The 23,134-nt window shown below is 39.0% G+C and overlaps 1 long non-coding RNA gene and 3 gene segments (V, D, J or C); all 4 read left to right on the plus strand.

Annotated features, from left to right (window-relative positions):
• The first annotated feature begins 1,227 nt into the window (after positions 1-1,227).
• Positions 1,228-2,809, plus strand: LOC119887123. Its single transcript, XR_005441626.1, has 2 exons — positions 1,228-1,698; positions 2,233-2,809. It is a non-coding gene; the product is annotated as an uncharacterized LOC119887123 (long non-coding RNA).
• A 1,804-nt stretch (positions 2,810-4,613) lies between these two features.
• Positions 4,614-5,068, plus strand: LOC119887101. The segment is given in 2 exon segments: positions 4,614-4,653; positions 4,743-5,068. Coding segments are annotated over 2 exon segments (348 nt in total).
• A 1,966-nt stretch (positions 5,069-7,034) lies between these two features.
• On the plus strand, positions 7,035-7,579 carry LOC119887090. The segment is given in 2 exon segments: positions 7,035-7,089; positions 7,171-7,579. Coding segments are annotated over 2 exon segments (360 nt in total).
• Positions 7,580-12,765: 5,186 nt separating this feature from the next.
• Positions 12,766-13,206, plus strand: LOC119917564. The segment is given in 2 exon segments: positions 12,766-12,808; positions 12,899-13,206. Coding segments are annotated over 2 exon segments (348 nt in total).
• Positions 13,207-23,134: the final 9,928 nt, after the last annotated feature.

The following is a 23,134-nucleotide window of genomic DNA, read 5'->3' on the forward strand; positions in this document are numbered from 1 at the left end:
AGGTAACTAAAGATTTAATTAAATGCTTTGAGTCTTTGGAGACTGCAGTCCTTTTTACATTGAAAGTTCAGTGTCTGGACCATGTCACACTTGGGTGAGACAGGGGTTTTCCTTTTTGTGGTAATAAAACAAAGAATAAGGTCAGTTGCCATGGAAACGTGTGTGGGGGGGCCAGTTTTGATAGGCTGTTCAGGGAGATGCCAATGGCTGGTTCGTGTCCCTTTGTCAGTTTAACAGTCAGGCCCCGCGTTATCAGCTTCGGAATCAAAAAGGTGCCAGTTTTATGGTCGGGATAGCACTTAGAGAAAGCAACTTTGACCTCTCCCCTTCTTCTCTGGGGAGGAGAAAGGAATTTAGAGTAGCTCCAAATTTATTCAATATAAAATGCACAAATCCACACCGTTGTTCACTACACAACCAAAGAATACCGGCCAGATAGAAAAATAAAAAAATCTTTGCATCACTGAAAGTCAAAGCCTGAAAATGGCAGTTTCGTACACTTAACTTAAAGACATTGACATTAAAGATTGCCAGTCAATTTGGACCAACACCTTCATGTTGCCTAATGGGTGAACGCTGACAACATTCCCCCTTTATCCACCAAGTCATATAAATTGGAAGGTTTCCTTGGTTCATTAAATATTAGTGAAAGCCTTCGAAAAAAAGCACAAAATTGTCAAAAATTGTTCCTATTTTTTTTTTATTAAATATAATCAGATGGCATAAAAAACTCTTAACATGTCTTATATTAATCTTTCTGAAACCTGCAGACAATCTAAGCTTTTGCACCCTGGTCTTATAATCATTTATATCTTCATTCTTTTAACAGAGCTTCCGGTAGTAGTAACAAAGTTGAAAGAAGTAATTGAAAAAGTCACACACCAGACCTCAACTTCTGCATCCAACTGGTCAACACCAACAGCATCTGTAGACTCACCAGCTTCTGCATGCGTTTCTCCTGAAGTGGTGTCTGATGATATGGTAACTAAATCTCATACATAGATATGTCACAGTCCATGTGTCAATATGTTGATTATAAAATTTGTCGGTAAATCTATAACGACTTGGCAGTGACTATACACATTACCTGGAAAATCTAAATATTCAACTGTGTGGTAAATGTGCATGTTAACTGGTTATTATGTATTGCCTAACCAGACAGGAAACCAAGGAGGTATTCCCACTTTTCCCACTAGAAAGGTTAATGTCAATGCAGACACTACACAGCCGTGTGGCAAGGTTCTCCCTTGCGTGGCACAGTAGCATTTTGCACTCTAATTCATGTTTTTTATTGGGAAATAAAACACCTCCCAGATTTCCCGTCTTGTCAGGGAATAATAACTTGGTTAATATGCAAAGTGCAGTGTTGATGAATACATAGATTTCCCGGGGAATGTGTATGATTGTATTTTCATAACTTTGTTGTGTAAAAACAATGTTAGACCAGTTACAATCTAAGTGATCAGTCTGTTATTTTGCAGGTGTCTCTTGTGCCAGGCTCTGATGTCAAAGTCCCTAGACGAAAGCTTAACTGTCTGGGGACTGCAAATCCATCGGTCTACATAGGGGACCTTGCTGTGCTTGTCTACGGCAGGGAAACGCTGTCCCATTCAAGTTTGACGGGGAGACAGTCTGGGGCACACAAAGACATGGAATCCAAGCCACAACTCGATAACACAAAACTTGAAGCTATAGTTGGTGAGTGCATTTAATTAAAGGAAAATTTCATTAAAAATAAATTCCTAAGCATTACTCATACAGTTCTTTTTACAAACTGACTGTAGTGTTCCATGTTGGAGGTGACGGTGGTTCAATTACTGTTACCTCCAACATGGAAAAAAATGATACCTTTCAAACATTATGTGAAAAGTCTCTAATCTCTAAAAGTAGAATCTGGGATCATCAGTTCAGATTTGTGAATGTGGCAAACAAATTATGCAAACAATGCACACAAAAAGCCCACTTTGATGATGCCCTAAAAACGCTTACCCTAATCTATGTAAAGGTAGGCGTTTAAAGGACATTTTCAGTTACATGTAAATATAGTATTTTGCAGATTGCATTAATATTCAGAAACTTATCTGAAAAAAATACTCAAAAACTCAAGTTGAATTGCATATCCCTACATGCTCCTTTGACTGTTTATTGTGTTAATTCTGGATGGTAAATTTGGTGATAGAGAAATCAGTTATAAAGTAATGTTTTGAGTTGTATTTGTGTTTTAACTCACAGGCCATGCTCTGTCGAAATTTCCTAACATCAGCATCCATGATGTGAGACGCATCATAAGAAAAAAATGCAACAACGAAAGCTACACCAAGCAAGCTACTGCAAAGAAGACCGTATGAAAAGAACATTTAGTTGTGTGGTTCCTCTGCCATTTAACAGGGCAGAAACTAGAGGAGTACAACCTCTTTGTGGGGAGCTAGTGACCCTACATATGTGTTTATACTGTTTGTTGAACTGGACATCCAAAACAATATTTGTTTAGATTTGTAGAGAAAAAAACTATTTTCATTCCCGAGTTTTACCTTGTGTTCATGTATAGTTCGCTGGTTGTGTACATGCAAGTTAACATCAAGTCTGCATGCTTAAAGTACAGTTAATGGTTTATTTCAAGTATAAATACTATAAGCTAATGGGAAACTTAGTAGTATATTTTAAATGCAGAAACTAAAGAAGTACAACCTGTTTGTGGGTAGCTAGCTATGTGTTCGTACTGTGTTGTCCTTTGTTTGAACTGGACATCCAAAACAATATTTGTTTGAAAACTTTGATTTATAAAGTAAATGACTATTTTGACTCCTGAGTTTGTCTTGTGAATATTTATATGTTTAGTCCACTGGTAGAGTGAGTTAACATCAAGTGTACATAAAGTACAGTAAAAGGTATATTTCAAGTATAATACTAATATGTAAGTAGTAACCTAGTAGTACACAGCGCAAAAATAATATATAAATAGTAAACTATAAGTATGATGTTAAGTTCACTGAAAGAAAACTTACAAGTACACTTATAGTATAAAAACTATTAAACTAGTAGTTTACTGAGTAGTATACTTAAAACTGTACTTTCATAAACTACAAATCCAGGCTAGAAGTATATAACTAGTAAACTAGCAGTATCTATAATATCTATAAGTTCACTTGTAGTACAACTGCAGTACAAAATAAAACTTGGATGTAAACTAGTTGTGAACTCAAAGTTTACCACTCTTACACTTTAAGTATACTTAAAAGTATACTTTTATATACTAAAAAGTGGGCCAATTTAGTCCCAAGAAGTAATAAATTAGTACACTTACAAGTATGCTACTAGTACTATGATCTAAGTATACTTAGTATGTAAAGTATACTTGGGAAATATACTTGAACGTTACTTAAGTTTACTTAGTAAAATAAACTTGAAGTATACTTTATTTTGGTAAGGGGAACAATACCCGGGTTTTTTTCCTCAGTTTGTGGTACCACAACGTTGGCGCGCTTGTTGGAGCTCAGCTGCAACCTCCCAGAAAAATATTTTCTGTACTCACGGTTCCTTGGTAACAGAAAGCTTATAGTGACAGTCCTTCTGAACCCTTCTGTCCAGTGGAGAGATGCTGATGCCTGAGGCTCCGTCCGTGCACAAAAACACAGACACCTCCGCCCTGCAGCGGCAAGAACCTGAGCACATCTACTGCAGCAGCATGGGTGGCAGCATCCCACGCACACTGGCCAGAAATTCACAAACACTAATGAGCTTTACTTTATCTTGTCTAAACATGTCAATTCCATTACAATTCGCAATGTCCATACTCACTCAGAAACTCGGCGACAAAAGTAGGTTTCTGGCTATGTAGTAGCAGTCTGCACGTGGCTATGGCGTTAGCTCCGCTTCAGTAGAATCTCAGTGGCCGATTTAACCAGCTCCAAAACACAGCTCACTCTCCCGCGCTAACAGGTCTCACACTGACAAAGGACAAAGGACAAGTAATATTATTAATCCTACGGAACCTACAACATCTCCCAGCTCTGAGCGTATCTATCCTCTTTCCTCGGCTTCTCTTCTTTTTTTTTTTCGTTTGTTTTCCGTTTTTTTTTTTTAGTCCCGCCCCCTCAAAACCCGGGAGACTGCAAAACTGCTTTCTGATTTGCTCTGATTGGATAATGAATAAAACTGACACCAGGCCACCCAATACAAAAGAAAATGACCTGGGAGGTTCAAGGGCTACTCACAACATAGGATATTTGAACACCTCACAAATCATAACTTAATTAATACATATTAATACAAAAATGTACTACACACCAGGGACAAATGAACTGGCCCATATTTCAGGATATACTGTATTTCTATTAGCAGAACACAGAGGAAACAATCTATATATTTAACGGGGTGCTACATTTGCATTGAAATGAAAATATATGTAAAACAGAGGTGATTTCCAGGCATGTTTTCACTCTGCAGATATAATAACAGTCAACAGACTCTTCTATTGGCTCCAGATAGACCAACATTGATGCTTCATGTGTTTGATTCTATGCAAACTCAGTGACCTTCCTTGTTACTCAGCTATAAAAACTTCCCATCAGGCTGTCAGTGGAGTTCACAGCACGTCACTTTCAACATAAACCATGTTTTCTGCAGCTCTGCTGCTGCTGTTGGCAGCTGGATGTGAGTCTCTCTGGATTTGACAAAGTCAGCATTTCTTCTTTTGCAGTATAACTTGATCATTTGTTACAAAACATTTTCTTTTTTAACAGGTGTGAAGTGTGAACAGTTGACACAGCCAGCCTCTGTGACTGTGCAGCCAGGTCAACGTCTGACCATCACCTGTCAGGTCTCTTATTCTCTTAGCAGCTACTGGACAGCTTGGATCAGACAGCCTGCAGGGAAAGGACTGGAGTGGATTGGAAGCGGATGTGATGGATGCACTTCAAGCTACAAAGATTCCCTAACGAACAAGTTCAGTTTGTCCTTAGACTCTTCCAGCAACAGAGCGACTCTAAACGGACAGAATGTGCAGCCTGAAGTCACTGCTGTGTGTTACTGTGCCAGAGAGCCACAATAACACAAACCATCAGCAGACCTGAACAAAAACCCCTCAGTGCCTGAACACTTGTAACATGAAGCCACCAGAGGAGGAGCCCTCAGACCACTAATGACTGCAACACCAGATCACTGTTAAAGAGAGAAATAGACATATTTAGCAACGAGAAAGTAAAAGGAATATCCCACAAGTTTTAGTTTTTTTAAATATATAGTCAAGGCATTTTCCAAAAAGTTTCTTCTCTCTCACAACCTTTATTACATGATTGTAGTAATCAAATTAGTATTGTTGGAAAAACTGTATGTATGTCAGATTTTCTTTATTGTAGTATGAAAATCACTTTGTGGACTTTGGCTGGTGTTGCAACCTCCATTATTTATTATCAAGTTCAACAAATTAAAAACAACACTCGACGAGTCAGTGCAAAACATAGTTGTCTTCCACCTTTATTAGTATGACTGCAGAGAGGACTACAGTTTTCACTACAACTTGTTTTACACAACACAACAGAGATTATATGTCTGTCTCACACCAAAGACATGTGTATTATCCATTGCGCCGTCACCACCCGATAATAAAGCAATTATCTTATCTAATGTATTTGTCAACCTTTCACACAAATTATACTGAAACATAAAACTCTTGGAGGAATCATTCATGTACAGTAAACATTCATACTCTAGTTTCACCAAACCATAACCGAGATCCAAGTTAAATCCAATTCCTCACTATGAGGAGGAGCCAATGCACTACTGAGAGAGCACGGACCAGGTGGTCTGTAAACTATAACAAATAGAATTGGTTGCAGTGATTTCCAGCTTGGGTGTGAACAACTAAGAACAAGGCTTTCAAATGAGTTATAATTTAGTTTAGGTTTAGAGCAGATTAGTAGGTTAGAGTCGAAGATAGCTTCAACTCCACATCCTCGGCCTGTGACTCGAGGAATGTGAGGAATAATATGACTGGGAGGGGTGGATTCATTTAGGCTAACATATTCTCCATCACCCAGCCAGGTTTCAGTAAGACAATATAAATCAATATCATAATCTGATATCAATTAATTTACTAGTACACCTTTAGAGGAGAGAGATCTGATGTTTAAGAGTCCACATTTAATTCTCTGATTCTTTTGCACTTGTCAACATTAATCTTAGTGACCTCTGATTGGCGTAACCAGAGTCATTACCACTGATGTGATTAACAATCTTTCTGTATTTACGTTTATCCTTAGCCAGCAGTTTCAAATAAGACTCGTGTCGCCCGCTCTGGTCCCAGGGATGCACTTAACTATGGCTGCTGGCTTCGCTAACTTCACGTTTCTCAAAATGGAGCTGCCAATGATCAGAGTTGGTTTCTCAGCGGGTGTGTTGCTGAGTGGGGAAAATCTGTTAGAAACGGGAACAGGTTGGTGGTGACCACTTCTTCGGACAGTCACCCAGCCACCCCTTCCCGGCTGCTCGGGAGATGCCGGGGGATGTCTACCACAGGCTAACTCAGGTTACATGTTCAACTGGATAATTTCTTTGGATTGCCTGGATAATCATGGTATCCATGTACTCAGGAGTTACAAATAATATTTAACATTTTTCTTAATTTGTATAGGGGTGTAGGGGTTTTCTTTTCCCTAATGTCCTGAAAATGGTTTGACTTATGAACACTTTGTGAGAAAATTAACAGTATAACATGATGAACACATTTTAGTGATATTTGCTGTTTTTCTTTTAAAATGTATTTGAGTGAAAAAACTATTGCCATGTAGACTTAATAAAAAAGCAACTAAATTATGTAATGTTTGTCCACCTATTGTGTAAATTATAGTGAAACATGAAACTCTTCTCATCACTCATGTACAGTAAACACTGATTCTCTAGTTTCACCAAACAGTAACTGAGATCCAAGTCAAATCAGTTCCACACTGTGAGGAGGAGTCAATGCAAAACTCAGATGTCTTCCACCTCTACTTATCTGACTGCAGAGAGGATGACAGAGAACAGTGGACACACAGTTTAACATGATGGACTATAGGACAGGACTGCTGCTTTTAACTGTCTGCTGGGCAGGTGAAGATCTTCACAGGTCTTTTATATCATATATTTGTGTCACCAGGTTATTTCACTTGATGTTTTTTATCCGCTTAACAGGTGTTGATTGTCAGACTCTGACAGAATCTGAACCAGTGGTTAAAAGGCCTGGAGAATCCCACAGATTGACCTGTACAGCCTCTGGATTGTCATTTAGTAGCTACAACATGGCCTGGATCAGACAGGCTCCTGGAAAAGGACTGGAGTGGATTGCTACTGATCGGGGTAGTAACAGCAATTACTACTCTCAGTCAGTTCAAGGCCGGTTTACCATCTCCAGAGACAACAGCAAAGAGCAGCTGTATCTGCAGATGAACAGTCTGAAGACTGAAGATTCTGCTGTTTATTATTGTGCTCGAGACTCACAGTGACTGGAGTTGGTTGAGCAGCTGTACAAAAACCTACAGGACTCATTAGACCCCCTCACATCATTGACATTCTCAGATCAGGTAGATCCAGAAAATGAAAAAATGCCATCACACCCAGTGATATTTTCATTGCACATTCTCTGTTTCAGATCGGTCAAATAGTGAATCCACAGTGATGTTCAGTATTGCTCCAATTTGTACTGTATGTAAAACATTTTTTTTCTCAGTGTCAGGTCAAACATCATTAAGATATCTGACAATACACCTCAAACCAGCAGAATTAAGTGTGATTTTTTTGTGAATCTTAGCGCCAACATTTTAACTGTTGTAAGTGTTCCTGGCAAAAAGTTTTCCAGGAAAAACATCTAAAATAACATACCCAAAATAAATCAGTAATATCTCCTCAACCATTAGGCCTAGATGCATAATTCTGGTCTCCTTTGAAAGGTCAGAAGCGAAGGAATATAAATCCATTGTACATTAACATATTTATTTTACCATTACAGACTACATGGAGATGAAATACAGAAAAAATATGATATTTTCATCCTCGCCTGGTAAAAAAAGCTATATTTTAATGCAATAAACCATCAAAACCATCATAAGGTAGATTATAATGCACCTGAATATCTTCTAATACACCTGGAATACAACCGTAACTGTAAATTTGATGAAAAGAAACTGATATACAACAGTTAATAAACAATCTTTCAAAAATATACCAGGCAAAGATCCGTGTTTTGGCCATATTTACTGTTTATATGTTCACTTTTATTGATAGTTATCTTCAAAACATTATTTCTCTCCATACAACCACGTTCCAAATAACAAAAAGCTTCTTGAACAGAACATCCTACAGGGCTGCAAGTGGTCTCATTTTGTTCGTCTCGACAAGACGAATCGACAAAACATATCTTGGATGTCTGTGTAGCTCCTACTGGTCGCCAGCAGAGGCCGATAAAGACCGCCTCCACCAAAGCAAACTCTTCTTCTCTACTTCAATCTGATGACAGAAATGAAACTTAACACTCGATTACGCCCCCTGTATCGGCTCAGTCCGTTCCCATGTTTAAACAGACAAAAATATCTGGCATATGTGATATCATTGCCTCAACTTGTGAGAAGGTGTGTGGTAACCACATCTCTCCATTGGCCTAGTCTCATATCTCAGACAGGAAGCTACATTATAGAGCGACATATGAAGATCAGTGAAACAGTTCTGCTGGGACAATAATGTGTTTGTACCTAGGGATGTAGAAGTTGAGTATCAGACTCCTGGTCCCCTTGCGCCCAAAGGAAAACGGGTCACAACCCCTCGGATTTGGCTGCGGTCAACAATGGTTTTCATAACTTGCAGTTCTTTACATAGAGGATGACATCACAGCAAAGCTATCACCTGAGAACATAGTCGACATACATACATGTACATACATATATTAAATGTTCCTTTTTAGTTGCTTGATTGCGTTTTTTGTTAACATGTTACAACTAATGTTTATTCATGAATTTTAGTAACAGAACAGAACTCTTCCTGTGAGGAGGAGTCAATGCAAAACTCAGATGTCTTCCACCTCTACTTATCTGACTGCAGAGAGGATGACAGAGAACAGTGGACACACAGTTTAAAGGTTCAGTGTGTAAGTTTTAGTGGCATCTAGTGGTGAGGGTTGTGAATGGCAAATAACGGCTCAGTCACCGATCACCCCTCACTTTGCAAGCATGTAGGAGAATCTATGGTGGCGACACGCTCTGTTGGCTATTGTGCTTAATAATACACGTGGTCTTCCATTTGTTCAAATTTTACTAATAAAATGAGACAACTTCTTCTTCCTAGTTCTTTTGAACATTTTGATAGATTAGCAGCTTCCATCCATTATTTCCATGATGTGAAACATGTTTTTGCTATTTCATACTGTAAGTATGAAACTTTTAACACTGTGTTGTGAGAATGAGAAAAATGTGAAGAAAAGGACACTGGAAGCAGCTGGTTCTGGTTCTTGGGGGGCCTTCATATCGATACTGTTTGACTGCCTGACACATATACAAGCCATGTAGTAACATGATTCGCCTGTTCTTTTACTCTGATGGCCTGTGTTTTAAGACTGATCATTGTTGACTGCTTAGCTAAGATTGCAAAAGTACAAAGTTAAAGTAAGAAAGATGTTTTGTTTGATTTACAGTTTTATATTTGTTTGTGTCTCTGCAGTCTCTTGTGTGTAGACTCTGACAGAATATGAATCAGTGGTTAAAAGGCCTGGAGAATCCCACAGATTGACCTGTACAACCTCTAGATTCACTTTCAGCAGCTTCTGGATGGCCTGGGTCAGACAGGTTAAGGGAAAAGGACTGGGTTTCCACAGTCAGAAATGATGGTGGCACCAATTACTACTCTCAGTCATGTCTGGAGTTGGTTGAGCAGCTGTACAAAATCCTACTGGACTCATCTTTTAGACTGTGAGAGCATGACTTTTTTCCCCTTAGCAATTCATATTACATACTTTATTTTATATATGTTATTTTTAATATTTATTTTTGTTATCTGTTTTACATTCTATATATTTTACATTGCATATTTGTGTTAATAATGCATTATAAAAAGTCCTGATGAGTGTTCCTGAGAAATATATTTACTAAACATTAAACATATAACACACAATAAAGATCACTTCTTTATAACAGCAGCAGCACAACAATCTAGTTGCCAAAAATAAACTACTACAAATACTATACATTTATAAAAATTAAGACACAATAGTGTAACTTATGCACAATCTAAGTGAGTCATAATATTAGTGAAAATAATTTGTTGCAGTTTCTTTTATAAAATCAGTAGAGGATAGTCAGTGTCAAGTTTCTCCAACCTCTGTAAAAGGAGACACTCAGATCTGGTGTTCTCATTAATCTTAACTGATTGACACTTGAACCCTGGACTGAACTAAAGCTTAACACTCCTGCTGCTCATGTACACTGGATACCAGGATAGTTGATACTATTCTAAACAAAAGCCATGTGTTAACTTGATTCAGCACATTGTAAAGTTTGACTATAAGGCGTTCACCATTAGCAGTGACTGCAGCCCCATCTGTCAGTGTCAGTTCATCTCAGCAGACAAGAAGTAGATCTCAAGATGAAGAACCCTGAAGGAGCTGCTCCACTAGAGTCTGTAAATGAGAGAGAGAGTACATTTTCTTCTAAAACACAATTTTTAAGATAATATAAGGGGTCACTAATTTTGTTCATTCTTACCCTGTTTTTTATTTTTATTTTCACTGAACTGCACTGGAAATGTGTCCTAGTGTGACATAACAAAATTAAGAAAGAAAGTCTTTAATAATATACAAACATGAAAGAGATTCATCTTAATTGTAAGACCCTTTTTTTCATATACTGTTATTTATTGGATATGAAATTTAAAATAACACTATTTTTCCCCATGAATTGAACTTGGACTTGCACTGTTTGAATCAAAGTGAGTTAAACTTTGATGTCATCCTTTCAAAACTGTTGAAACAAATTTTACAAATTTATGATGAGTGATCACTATGTCTCTCCTGCTGAAATACTGAACTGTTTTTATTAAAGATATTTTGAGATAAACACACATTTTTGGTTCTTTTATGTGTGTCACACTATAGGACAATAATGGTAGTCATTGCATTAAAGAGGAAGTAAATAGTATTACATTAAAGCTGTTTTATTTAACTTTCAATATGTCATGTTGATGCAAACAATGTCAATTTCAGCCGTATTTTAAAAAAACAAAACAATTTTTCATCGACATAATCAAAGTTGACTCCTTGATAGAGCAAACCAAGTGAAATTATTTTGGTGTTAGAGAAGAAAGAAAATATAATTTTGATTAAAAACAACAATATCAATGTCACCCAAGTTGTTCAAAAACGAAATTATTATTATTATTTTTTTTAAATTTCATTTCAATTTACTTTCTTCGTTGTTCTCTTAGGACCTACTCCTTTCTGTGTAGAAAAAGTTTCACATTTCACATTACTTATTTTCATGACACTTATACCAGTGCATCTCAGGAGCACTAAAAATTGACACAAAAGAATACAAAGGAGTTAAACAAATCTGAATTAATAATTTAAAATGCATTTTGACGACTTGTGGGACATCTTTGTCCTCTGACAGTTACAGGTTTGGCACCAGAGGATGAGGATGGATGTTTCAGCCTGTTTGTGCCAGTTAATGACCATGTTTTACCTAGCTAACCTAGCTATAACCTAAAATAGACACTTTCATCATGCCTGAAGTATTTATCAACATTTTTATGCGTGTCATTTTATTTTTTAAAAGTTGTAATTTTGGAACCATGCTTGAGAAAGTCACATCAAATGACAATTTTGATATTTGGCTCAAAAATGTAAGAAAACTAATAACAAAGCTGTTTTTACAACAACAGGTTAGGTAAAGGTTTAAGCATTTACTGCACTCTAAATCATGACAAAATAATCTTTATTCATTTTAATCTTCTGTGACAGTGAAATTGCCATGTCATGTCAACAACCAGAAACCATTAAATTCATTTTATGCAAGCAAACTTACATAACTTTCATTTTATTTACATGATCCTGCTGCTGGCACTGGTTTTGTCTTTGCAATAAGTAGGCTACAGTAGTAATTAAATGAACAAATAAATAAATGTTGTAAATGTTTCAAAAAAAGCTGTGCTCAGACAGTTGAAATTAATCATCAATGTGATGTAGAAGGTTCTGGTAATACATAATATATCTCACAAAACAGCTTAAATTATATTTAAAGTGTTTTTTAATAATTAGATAATATGGCTTATGGAAAGTGTTAATGGTAGTGGGTCCTTTAGTTCCCATGGGTGCACATCATCATTATCGCAATGCTGATTTTAATGAAGCTTTGCATAATCCTTGACTCGTTAGTATTCACATTAAGAATAGTAATAATGATCCTAATAGTTGTTGCATTCATTTTCATAATTTTTTTAAATATTGAATTGATATCAATACAGACATTAAAAGTCAACAGTTGTTTTATTTCTGTTAATGCAGGGACATTTTGAAGATGTGTAGTGAAATTAAATTATCATATGTAAAGCAGAGGTGATTTCCAGGCATGTTTTCACTCTGCAGATATAATAACAGTCAACAGACTCTTCTATTGGCTCCAGTTAGACCAACATTGATGCTTCATGTGTTTGATTCTATGCAAACTCAGTGACCTTCCTTGTTACTCAGCTATAAAAACTTCCCATCAGGCTGTCAGTGGAGTTCACAGCACGTCACTTTCAACATAAACCATGTTTTCTGCAGCTCTGCTGCTGCTGTTGGCAGCTGGATGTGAGTCTCTCTGGATTTGTCAAAGTCAGCAGTTCTTCTTTTGCAGTATAACTTGATCATTTGTTACTAAACATTTTCTTTTTTTAACAGGTGTGAAGTGTGAACAGTTGACACAGCCAGCCTCTGTGACTGTGCAGCCAGGTCAACGTCTGACCATCACCTGTCAGGTCTCTTATTCTTTGGGCAGCTATGCCACAGCTTGGATCAGACAGCCTGCAGGGAAAGGACTGGAGTGGATTGGAAGTGCACGTGTTGGATACACTTCAAGCTACAAAGATTCACTAAAGAACAAGTTCAGTATCGACTTAGACTCTTCCAGCAAAACAGTGACTCTAAACGGACAGAATGTGCAGCCTGAAGACACTGCTGTGTATTACTGTGCCAGATATCCACAATAACACAAACCATCAGCAGACCTGAACAAAAACCTCAGTGCCTGAACACTTGTAACATGAAGCCACCAGAGGAGGAGCCCTCAGACCACTAATGACTTCAGCACCTGTTCACTGTTTCAGAGAGAAACAGACAGTAGTAAATTAGTACTAAAAAGTATAACAAACATAGCATAGTTTAGCATAATAATAATAATAATAATAATAATAATAATAATAATAATAATAATAATAATAATAATAATAATAATAATGAGTGGAGGCATTTTCTAAAAAGTATCTTCCCTGTCTGACTCAATATTTAATGAATTAATGACATCATTATTTCAGTGGACAATTTGTTTAAAAAAGCTCTTCATCTAACAAGAAATGAAACATAAACATTTACTTCTTATACCACTTTTGACATATTACAGTGCATTAACTCTGACTAATGTTCAATTTGACCTATTCAATAAGATGAAAAAATTTATTGTAATAATCTTTGAATTATTCTTAATGTGTTAAAAGTGAACCGTGTGTGTCAGATATTTCTTTCAGTGGAATTTGAAAATTACTTTGTGAAACTAAAATCAGATTAAGAGGGGTAGAAATAAATTCAAAATTACAACTGGAGGAAGCTAGAAAAAAGGCAAATGAGGCAAAGAAAGAAGGCAGAAAGTCTGCAACTCAGATGGTTCAACAGCAGCAGCCACCCGTCTGTGGTGCACCCACTCCTGACCTACATCCCACACCACTGTGGGTCCCGACACACCTTCCTTATCGTGGGGGACCTCGGGGGCAATATGGAGGCTTCAGGGGTCGGGGAAGGGGTCGCGGAGGATTCAGGGGACATCCACCAAAAAATGGCTGCTGTAATTGTGGTGATTTAAATCACTGGAGGAACACATGTCCATATGAGGCAATGCCAGGACAAAGGGGTCAGATAGCTCCCCCTAGAGGAGGATATAGGCCACGTTTTCAAGGTCTACCACCTAAGCATCAGGCGCCATATGCAGCAGCAGCTCCCCAGGGCCAGTACCCTCAAGTGGATTGGACTGAGCACTGGGAACAGTACTGAAGAGGCCCGAGAACCCCACAGCCGGTAGGTCTGGCAGACCCCTACCTGCATATGAGGATAAATGATGATGAACTGCCATTTATTGTGGACTCAGGGGCACGCTATTCCACCATTAACTGTGATGTGCCTAAATCACAGCTGTCATCCTCAAGAGTGGAATTAGTTGGATTCTCGGGAAAACCTGCCATTCACCAGACCTCTACCTACCAGGGTTGCAGATCAGACTTTTATGCATTCATATATTTCCTCTCCCTTATGCCCAGCAAATCTGATGGGAAGAGATGTGCTTATCAAATGTGGTGCATTCATTTTGTGTGGACCTCAAGGGCTGGTGGTGACTATTCGTAATGGTTATTCTGTGAACTGCTCAATCTCTATAATGCAATCAACTTCTCAGATGTTGCTGTCAGCAGATTTGTCTCCCACAGCTCCAGGAATATGGGCCGACATATATTGGGGCCTACTGACAACTGATCCTGCATGTGCTGGAGGAATACAACACCTGTATCGAGACTGGCGACCCTGGATCCTAAAGCTACACCCCTCCTTTGGACCCCTCTCCATGTGACCCTTTTCTATGATAGGGATGAAATTTATCAGCAGGCATTCTTCAATGAAGTCATCGACCTCAAGTGGGATATTAATTCTAGTTGTATCCTGGTGGGAAAAGAAGGTGTGGCTGCGGTTGTTGAACTCACTGAGGAACAGATGACATGGTATAAATTTCAGGGTGAAGCTGTACCCCATATCACTTTAGCTATAAGTTCAGACCATCAGGCTAACGATTTGGGCCCTATGTGTAAGCGCTTGGAGTCGATATCTGACTGGGTTTCGACCCAGTTACCCTATGTTTTTTATTCTTCATCTGAAAAGGCTTGCAAGAAATTGTTAAGGCCACTACAGATCAGGTTACTTTGGAACACAGACAAATTGAGAGGTTCCATGGTAGGGAAAAACAGACCATCAAGATGCAGAGGTGATGTTAAATTCACTCCCATCTGCATTATGGTCAGCAGGCCCTACAGATGTAGAGCACTGCATTTATGTGCAACCTGTGACCTTTGACGTCTCGGATTGCACGCCTATCTGGCAGAAGCAGTATCCATATAAGCAACAAGCTGAGGAGGGAATAGCAGACACTATTGAGGGACTGTTAGCAGCAGGGGTGTTGGAGGAATCTCAGTCACAGTGGAACACACCTATCTTGCCAGTAGAGAAGCAGAACACTGGTAAATATCGCATGGCTCATGATTTACGTAGGATTAATGCGATTGTTTCCACTTGAACAGTACCTGTGCCTAATCCATATACTGCAATGTCTGTTCTGTCACCACAACACCAGTGATTTACATGTATGGACTTGGCCAATGCATTCTTCTGTCTGCCACTTGCTGACCATCTTAGAGATATTTTCTCTTTTACCTCCCAGGGTACTCAGTTTTGTTACACTCGAGTGCCACAGGGTTTCATACTTTCTCCTGATCTATACAACCAGATTTTGAAACAGCATCTATCAGATCTTGAGCTCCCTTACGGAGTAGTTTTGATACAGTATGTAGATGACATATTATTGACTGCTCCGGACTCTGATTCCTGCCTGACTGCGACTTATTCCGTGCTCTCTAGGCTCTTCGCTTGTGGTTTTAAAGTCTCCAGATCCAAGTTGCAGTGTTGTAGACAGCAAGTTTCATTTCTGGGAAGAATCATTTCCAGACAAGGTACAGGGATGTCACCCTCACACCTGTCATCTATTTTGCACCATGCCAAACCCCTCATTGTGAAAGACATGTTGTCTTTCCTAGGCTTGACAGGGTATAGCAGGCAGTTTGTGGCATCATATGGCGAATTAACTTACCCTCTCAGGGCCTTGTTTAATGAGCAAGGCATGAGAAATCTCTCTGCCCGATTGAATTGGACCACTGAAGCCGAAGCCAGTTTTATTGCTTTGAAACAGGCCCTAACCAGTATTGCTGCCCTGGCAATACCGGGCTACCAGTTACCATTTTTTTTGGATGTTTCCGAAAAATCACAAACAGTAAATGCTTTTTCAGAAAAAAGGGGGAGGTAGACAGGTGCTGATGTATGCCAGCATAACTCTAGATCCAACTGAAGACAGACATGACATGCAGCAGGAGTGGCAAAAGTTTTGCAGAAAACAACACACATAGTGATGGGTCATCCAGTGACAGTACTCAACACACAGCATTGTAGCATTTGTTAGTTCAACAGCATTCACCATGACGTCACTCAGGAAAATTAGGCTGGAGAAGATTTTAACGGCACCCAACATAACATTTACAACATGGCAGACAACATGGGAGTGGGAGAACCACACAGATGTGAGGAAAGAGTGCAGAAAGATGTGAAGGTTAGCCCACTGGTGGCACCCATTTCTACCAGCTATGATTGAGAACTATATCAGAGAGTGTCACATATGTACTGGATACAATGTTCGACCAACAATAAAACCGCATGAGGGTAAATTTCCCTTTCCAAAAATGCCAGGGATAGAAATTATTATTGACTACACAGACATGTTTGGAAAGGGTGAATGGGTACAGGTATCTGTTGGTACAACAGTTCCCGGGACCAGGAGCTGGACTGCTCACTGAGGAAGCAGATGAAAGCCCAGTAAGGTATAAACCTTATTATGATCAACTAACAGCATTGGTGTCAGCTTTCTCCAAACAGGTTGCAGCAGCAAATGGGGTGTCGGACGAAGGGACATCGCCATCCACGGAGTGGGTTTTACTGAAGGTGATCAAGTGGAAGTGGTCTGAGCCAAGGTGGACAGGACCCTACAAGAACGATGTACATCCCAGACAACGGGCTCTTCCAAAAGGGATGGTTTTTGTGTATTGTTTCATTAATTGCATGTATGATTGTGGTACCAATATTATGGTGGGAGGACGGTCTGAGAGGCAGGGGTACCAAACAACCAGCAGACCACGTGAGTATGATTGCTTGTGTGGGATTGTGTGGTTGTTGTTGTATTCCTTGCATCAGGTCTCTCTGTGAGCGTGCAATATTCGCAGCGGTGGAGAAAAAGAATGCTCCACCTCCCTATCAAATGGTCCAGGCGGAGGTAATGGCATGGCTGGGAGAGGGAAACGAAGAAAAGGACTCCACAGTGTAATTATGGGCTGATAGTTGTTGATTGGTCTCATTTTCATGAGACCAAAAGGGGGACTTGAGAGATTATGATAGTATGATTACTCAGAGTAACCAAAATTATTGTGTTTTCTTATAGTGATCTCTGATGTATTTTATAGGTAGAAGTTTATATGTTGGTTTATCATTTATTAAACTAGACCTGATGTGTGTGTTTTTTGGAGAGGTGCAGAAACAGGGGGTCACTGCATGATCAGATAAGGACACCCCTCACAATGGGTGAGGGGTAGTTTGGAATGTGGTACAAACATCTCTTCTCCAAGATATCTCATTTCAGGAACTACGCTCGTAATCTGCCCAGCAACAGCATGGTGATTCGTGGAGTCAGAGGACAAACATTGGGGTCAGAGGATGTGGGCCAATCATGGACTCACCTACACTTTAGTTTTATTGTTTTATGACGATGTATACTAAAACACTGGGTCAGGGAGAGATAGCCAGTCAGACTTCATGAACTGATACAGCTTGTTGTTTGTCAGAGAAAGGAAGATCAACCCAGAACTCTGTAAGCTTTATTCATTTACTTGTAATAAAACTGATTAACTTGGACCAAATACATCTTCTCCTATTGCTTCATGAAAGAACACGCAGGACCAAGGACTACACAGTTTAAAAAGGGTACTTTAAAGTCATGGTCCAACACATCATATATCTATTTTGTTAATTATATGACACTTAATGTTAATAAAGCATAACATTTTTACAGGGCAGTGATGTTGTGCTGTAGTTTTAAACACAGCCGTATCGTAACTTTAGTCCTGCTAGTGTTTACAGCTAACAGCTGATGAGAGCTGTTCTGGGCCTGCTCCACTTCAGCACCCTGACAGGGTTCTACCAGGCGCCGAATTACCTCTGAGGTCGTTTCCTCTCTAAAACAAACACACCCGGTCATTAAAACATTAAAACACAGCCACATAGCAACGTTAGCGTTAGCCCTGTGTTGTGTTTACAGCTAACAGCTGATCCGGGTCTGCCAGAGAAGGTGACTAACTTTTTTATCAACAGAGCCGTGCTGTTGTTTCACAGCTCTTGACAGGTGAACAACCAGCAGTGTTTAAGAGCGATGTGCTCATGTTTGTTTCTCTGTCTGCAGAATCCGGACCTGATGAGGCCCATTCTGCGTCCAGACCTACCAAACTTCTGCGTTTATATTTTGTGTTTATGTCTTTTTTCCTCTCTCTGTGCTGGAGTTCTTTTAAGAACTTGGTGGCTTTATCCAGATTATTATTAAAGTTGTTAAATTTTAATAAGAGTGTGTTTTATTTATCTAGTGTGTGAAGCTTATTACTTCAAAATATTCCCCACAAATCTGGTGTTAATATACAGATTTTACTCATGGAAAGGGACATTAGGCTACTGATGAATGAGCACTTCAGAGATATAAAGATATAAGTAATTATATATACATATATATGGCTGGCCTGGTAGTATATGCAGGAAAGATTGTGAAAATGGACAGATTTAGCCGGAGTAGTGGCTTAATTGAATATTGACAACATATTTCTGTGTTTTTTACATGGTTTGAATTTGGTTGAGGCCACATGGGGCTTTATAGAAGGATGATAGAGAATGATCAAGAGGTGAATTTGTACATTATACTTTGTGCATTATACTGTCAATTAATGCAAGCCAGGCAGCCTTTCGTGTTTGAGAACTGTGCTGTTTTTTTTTTTAATCACCCACTAGAGGGCTGCAGTGCCGCAATAACCAGCCTAGTTAAAATGAAAGAAATGAATGAAATGACAAAATTTGAGATTTGATGACTCGAGTCTGTCAAAAGAGTGACTTTTTCCATCAATAATTTGAACTTGTTTACTCCCACCAGACTCCTGTGAGGTAAAGCAGGCAGTAGTCCACTGTGAGGCAAAACTTAAAACGCACTTTTATTGCCCTGTTTGGGCTTGTATTGTTTTACTACTTACATAATTATTCTAAGTATATAACATTATATTATTTAATGGTTTTTGGAGGGAGACAAATCTCAGATGGGGGATCCTGACCCCCCGACCCATGATTCACTCTGCTGAGAAGGTGATTGGTTGCCATATTCCATCCCTCCAAGACCTGCACCCCTCCAGGACTCTGAAGCAAGCAGAGCGATTGTGACATGTTCATGTGTACCAATATAAGCACCAATACATACCAAGGCAAATTCCTCATATGTGAAAATGTGTGTAAATTCTGATTCTGATACTGATTTGGTCCACTAATAAACTCGGCTAGATTTCTAGATATGAAAGCTACCCCATCCAAAATGGGATTAATGCTAATCCTAATCAGATCAGGTCTTTCCCAGAAAGACGTTTACTAAACGTGGCACACTGGGCAAGAGAGAGCAGAAGAGCGAGAGAAAGAAGCCATCGCTAGCTGCTAAGTTAAAGTAAGGTAGCTAACATTAGCAAAACTGAATAGCGTGTAAACAACTTTGAGAGAAAAAGGACAGATCTATGAATGCTTGAACAGAACTAGTGTAAGTAAATGTAAAGCGGATAATTAGCTGCTGTAATGAAGAACCTATCACGTTTAACTGGGTTGAATTTAGAGCAGCAAAATACGCTACCAACACACAAACTCCAAAAACGTAAATGAGTTAATGCGCTTACCACAGAGCAGTCAATGATAAAAATAACATATTACTGTAGTGGGAGGGTACCTGATTTTCCAGCATTGTGACACCAGGCGTGTTTCATTCAACATTTGTTTATGTTTTTTTTTGTATTACATTAGAAAAAGTTGATGGAAACGGCAAAATAAATAAAAAACAACTTAATTTTCCGAAAAAGTTTTTACGCTCGCTTGAGGTGTTTTTTGCCTTTGTCGAAAAATATTTAATGCGCTAAATGGGAGATGGAAACACTATTACCAAATAGGCCTAAGTTCTGACTTAAGTATATACTGTCGGTGTCTTGCCGGATATTCCGATGACATGCGCAGACATGGCAGGTAGCAACTTGGCCCCTTGAAACACATTTCTGAGGACCTCTCTCCATTTTTCTAAGATCAATGGCCATAGCTTCCATGCAACTGGTTTTGTGTATCTATTTTGAAAACCATATGTCTTGTTTATAACAGCCATGTGTAACGTCAACTACTGAAGTAACTACGCTTGCCATAGCCTGGTTTAATCGCTCCAGCTGGTGGAAACGAACTTACCTAAAACTTTGAAAAGCCCTAAATTGACCCTGCTTATATTTGGGACAGGCGCCCATATGGGACAGGCCTTTAATTCATTTTGCACAAAGCAAACAGAATAATAGTTGTATAAAAATGATCAAATAATATCAATTACACGTAATTCATTTGATCTAGCTCCGACAGACGGCTTGTACGCATTTATTTTGAAGGCAGCAACTAACAAAACAACAACAGGGTGCAGAATGAGAGAAGTGCGGCAGTTAGCAGACAGAGCAATGGACTTCACATGACAGGATTCATAACTTGGATGAATTTTTCTTGAAGACTTTGTTTATTCTTTTGATCGGTGGACCCTTACAGACTAAAGGAAGATAAATAATCAAGGAATGGACACATTCAGACTTAACTAGCGGACTTAACGAGGCTTCAAAGGTAACAGGATTCAGCACTTTTTTTTCTTTCCTCTGGTTCCAATACAGTTAAGAATTAAAAATACTTTGGGGCTTGTTGTTTGTGTTAAATGAACTGAACAACTGAATTGTGGAGAGTCTAACCGATCTAAGGATGTGTAGCATGTCCATACTGACACACTGATCATGTGTTTAAACATTAATATTTGTGTTCACGATTTAAGCAGCTAAAGCGGGCGACCCCGCAGGGTTTAAGAGGTTTAATACATCCAAAGAACTTCTATAAAAAAAACAGACCTGGGGTTTAATGGAGGTTTAATCATAAAATGCATGAACTACTTTAGTTTTCATCTAAGAAAATATTTAGCTTTTCGCATTTAGTCACAGGTTTCAGTTCTTGAAACACTGAAATCATTAAAAGTCTTTACGTTTTACATGATCCTGGATGCCGTTACTCTACATCTGTTGGCATAAAGAAAGTAATTGAAGTAATAACCAGGTTCTACGCCACCAGAACACAAGACTCTGGCGAGATTAAAGGAGGCGGACTCTGTTTATATCAATGATGCTTGGTCTTGAGACATAGTCAAAGTTAATGGACGGTCTTTCCCAGATATCAAGTTTATCCTTTTGTTAAAGAGGTGGTATTATGCTTTTTGGCTTTTTCCCTCTCCTTTATTGAGTTATATATCTTTTTTGTGCATGTAACAGGTTTGCAAAGTGAAAAAGCCCAAAGTCCACTCCAAAGGGAGTTCTCTCCCACAGAAAGTACTGCTCTGAACCACTTGAAAACAGCTTGTTTGTAGTCCAGCCCTTCACTTCACATCACAATGAAAAGGCGTCGTAAAGCTTGCCAAGTGGCTAGTGGTGTCAGGCACGCCCTCAAACCAAGCTAGTCGGCTCAACTCGCCTTTGTTTGGTTTTCCATTGTAGAAATGTTGTACCTGCACCTGCTTCCAGGTACTTTTTTTCGTATCACCTCACCTCCGTCGAGTTTCCAAGTGAGCTGAGGGATACTAAAATGTAACGTGAAAACACGACAGACTGCTGATTGGTCAGAGAGAATATTCACTATTCACTGTGTAGCGACTCGAGGGTGGGGTTATATATAAACAAAACTAGAATTAGGTCCCTACAACTGAAAAGAACTAAAAATACCTTTATTAGGGAACCAAATAAGCAAGAACAACTACGCCAACACTATCCTACAGGACAGTGTAACAGGTCCTAGAACAGAGTGAACAGAGACATGCATCCACAAATATAAAGCTTTATTTATAATTTTCAGTTTGCCAAAATATACTTCATCTATTTTAAATGCATAAAACATAGGCCTCAAACACACACTCATCCATTCAAATAAAACCACATGAGGTATTAACAGAACCAATACCTGTAGACTATATCAGTCCCAATAACAGCAACAGCAAAACTGTTCCAGTATGGGTACAATCAGTCCTACCCGTCTATTCTCAGTTTATGCATCCCACCCGGATGATGAGCTGATAGGCTGAGACGTGAAGTTACTTTGGTGGATTACGAGAAGAAAGAAGGCCGTCAGACTTGTAAGGACCATCAAAGAAGGGGAAACCCGCGAGGAAAAGTTCAACGTCAATGCCTATAAATTGGAAAACAATATAATGTAAGGAATGTCCCAGTCATATGTAGCAAGAAAAAGAAAGGAGAAAGAGAAATACACACCGCAGTTGAGAATGAATGCGCACACCCGCGCTGGAGACAAGCGCGCACCATCTAAGGCCTCAGCCTAGCCGCCACACGCTACAAGTAATAAAAATTACACTTTATGAACTGCGAAAACCAATAATGCACATTAAAGAACAACAAAAACACTTACCAATTTTAGAATGGACAATGGTTGGGGAATACAATGCTGAACCCCGTGCACCCGCGTCATGCATGCATGCGGCGCACTGGAGGTCCACAGCTGGAAGGTTTTCATACCGCCTGTCTGTCTTTACATTCTGAGGAATGTTGAAATGTTTTAACTTAACAAAGAGAAAGCTGTGTGGATCGCTGGTGTGTGTGTCGCATTGAACATTACGTCGCGGCAGTTGTGTATGGCGTCGCTATGACAACAAGCTACGTACTATCTCTGGGTACTGCAATGGAAAACGGAGTCTATCGATTTGCGCTATGG

The sequence above is a fragment of the Micropterus salmoides genome, unplaced genomic scaffold (assembly GCF_014851395.1).
Source record: "Micropterus salmoides isolate LMB-PRFRI ecotype aquatic unplaced genomic scaffold, ASM1485139v1 Ms_hic_scaffold_10, whole genome shotgun sequence".
In the NCBI taxonomy this organism is placed as follows: Eukaryota; Metazoa; Chordata; class Actinopteri; order Centrarchiformes; family Centrarchidae; genus Micropterus; species Micropterus salmoides.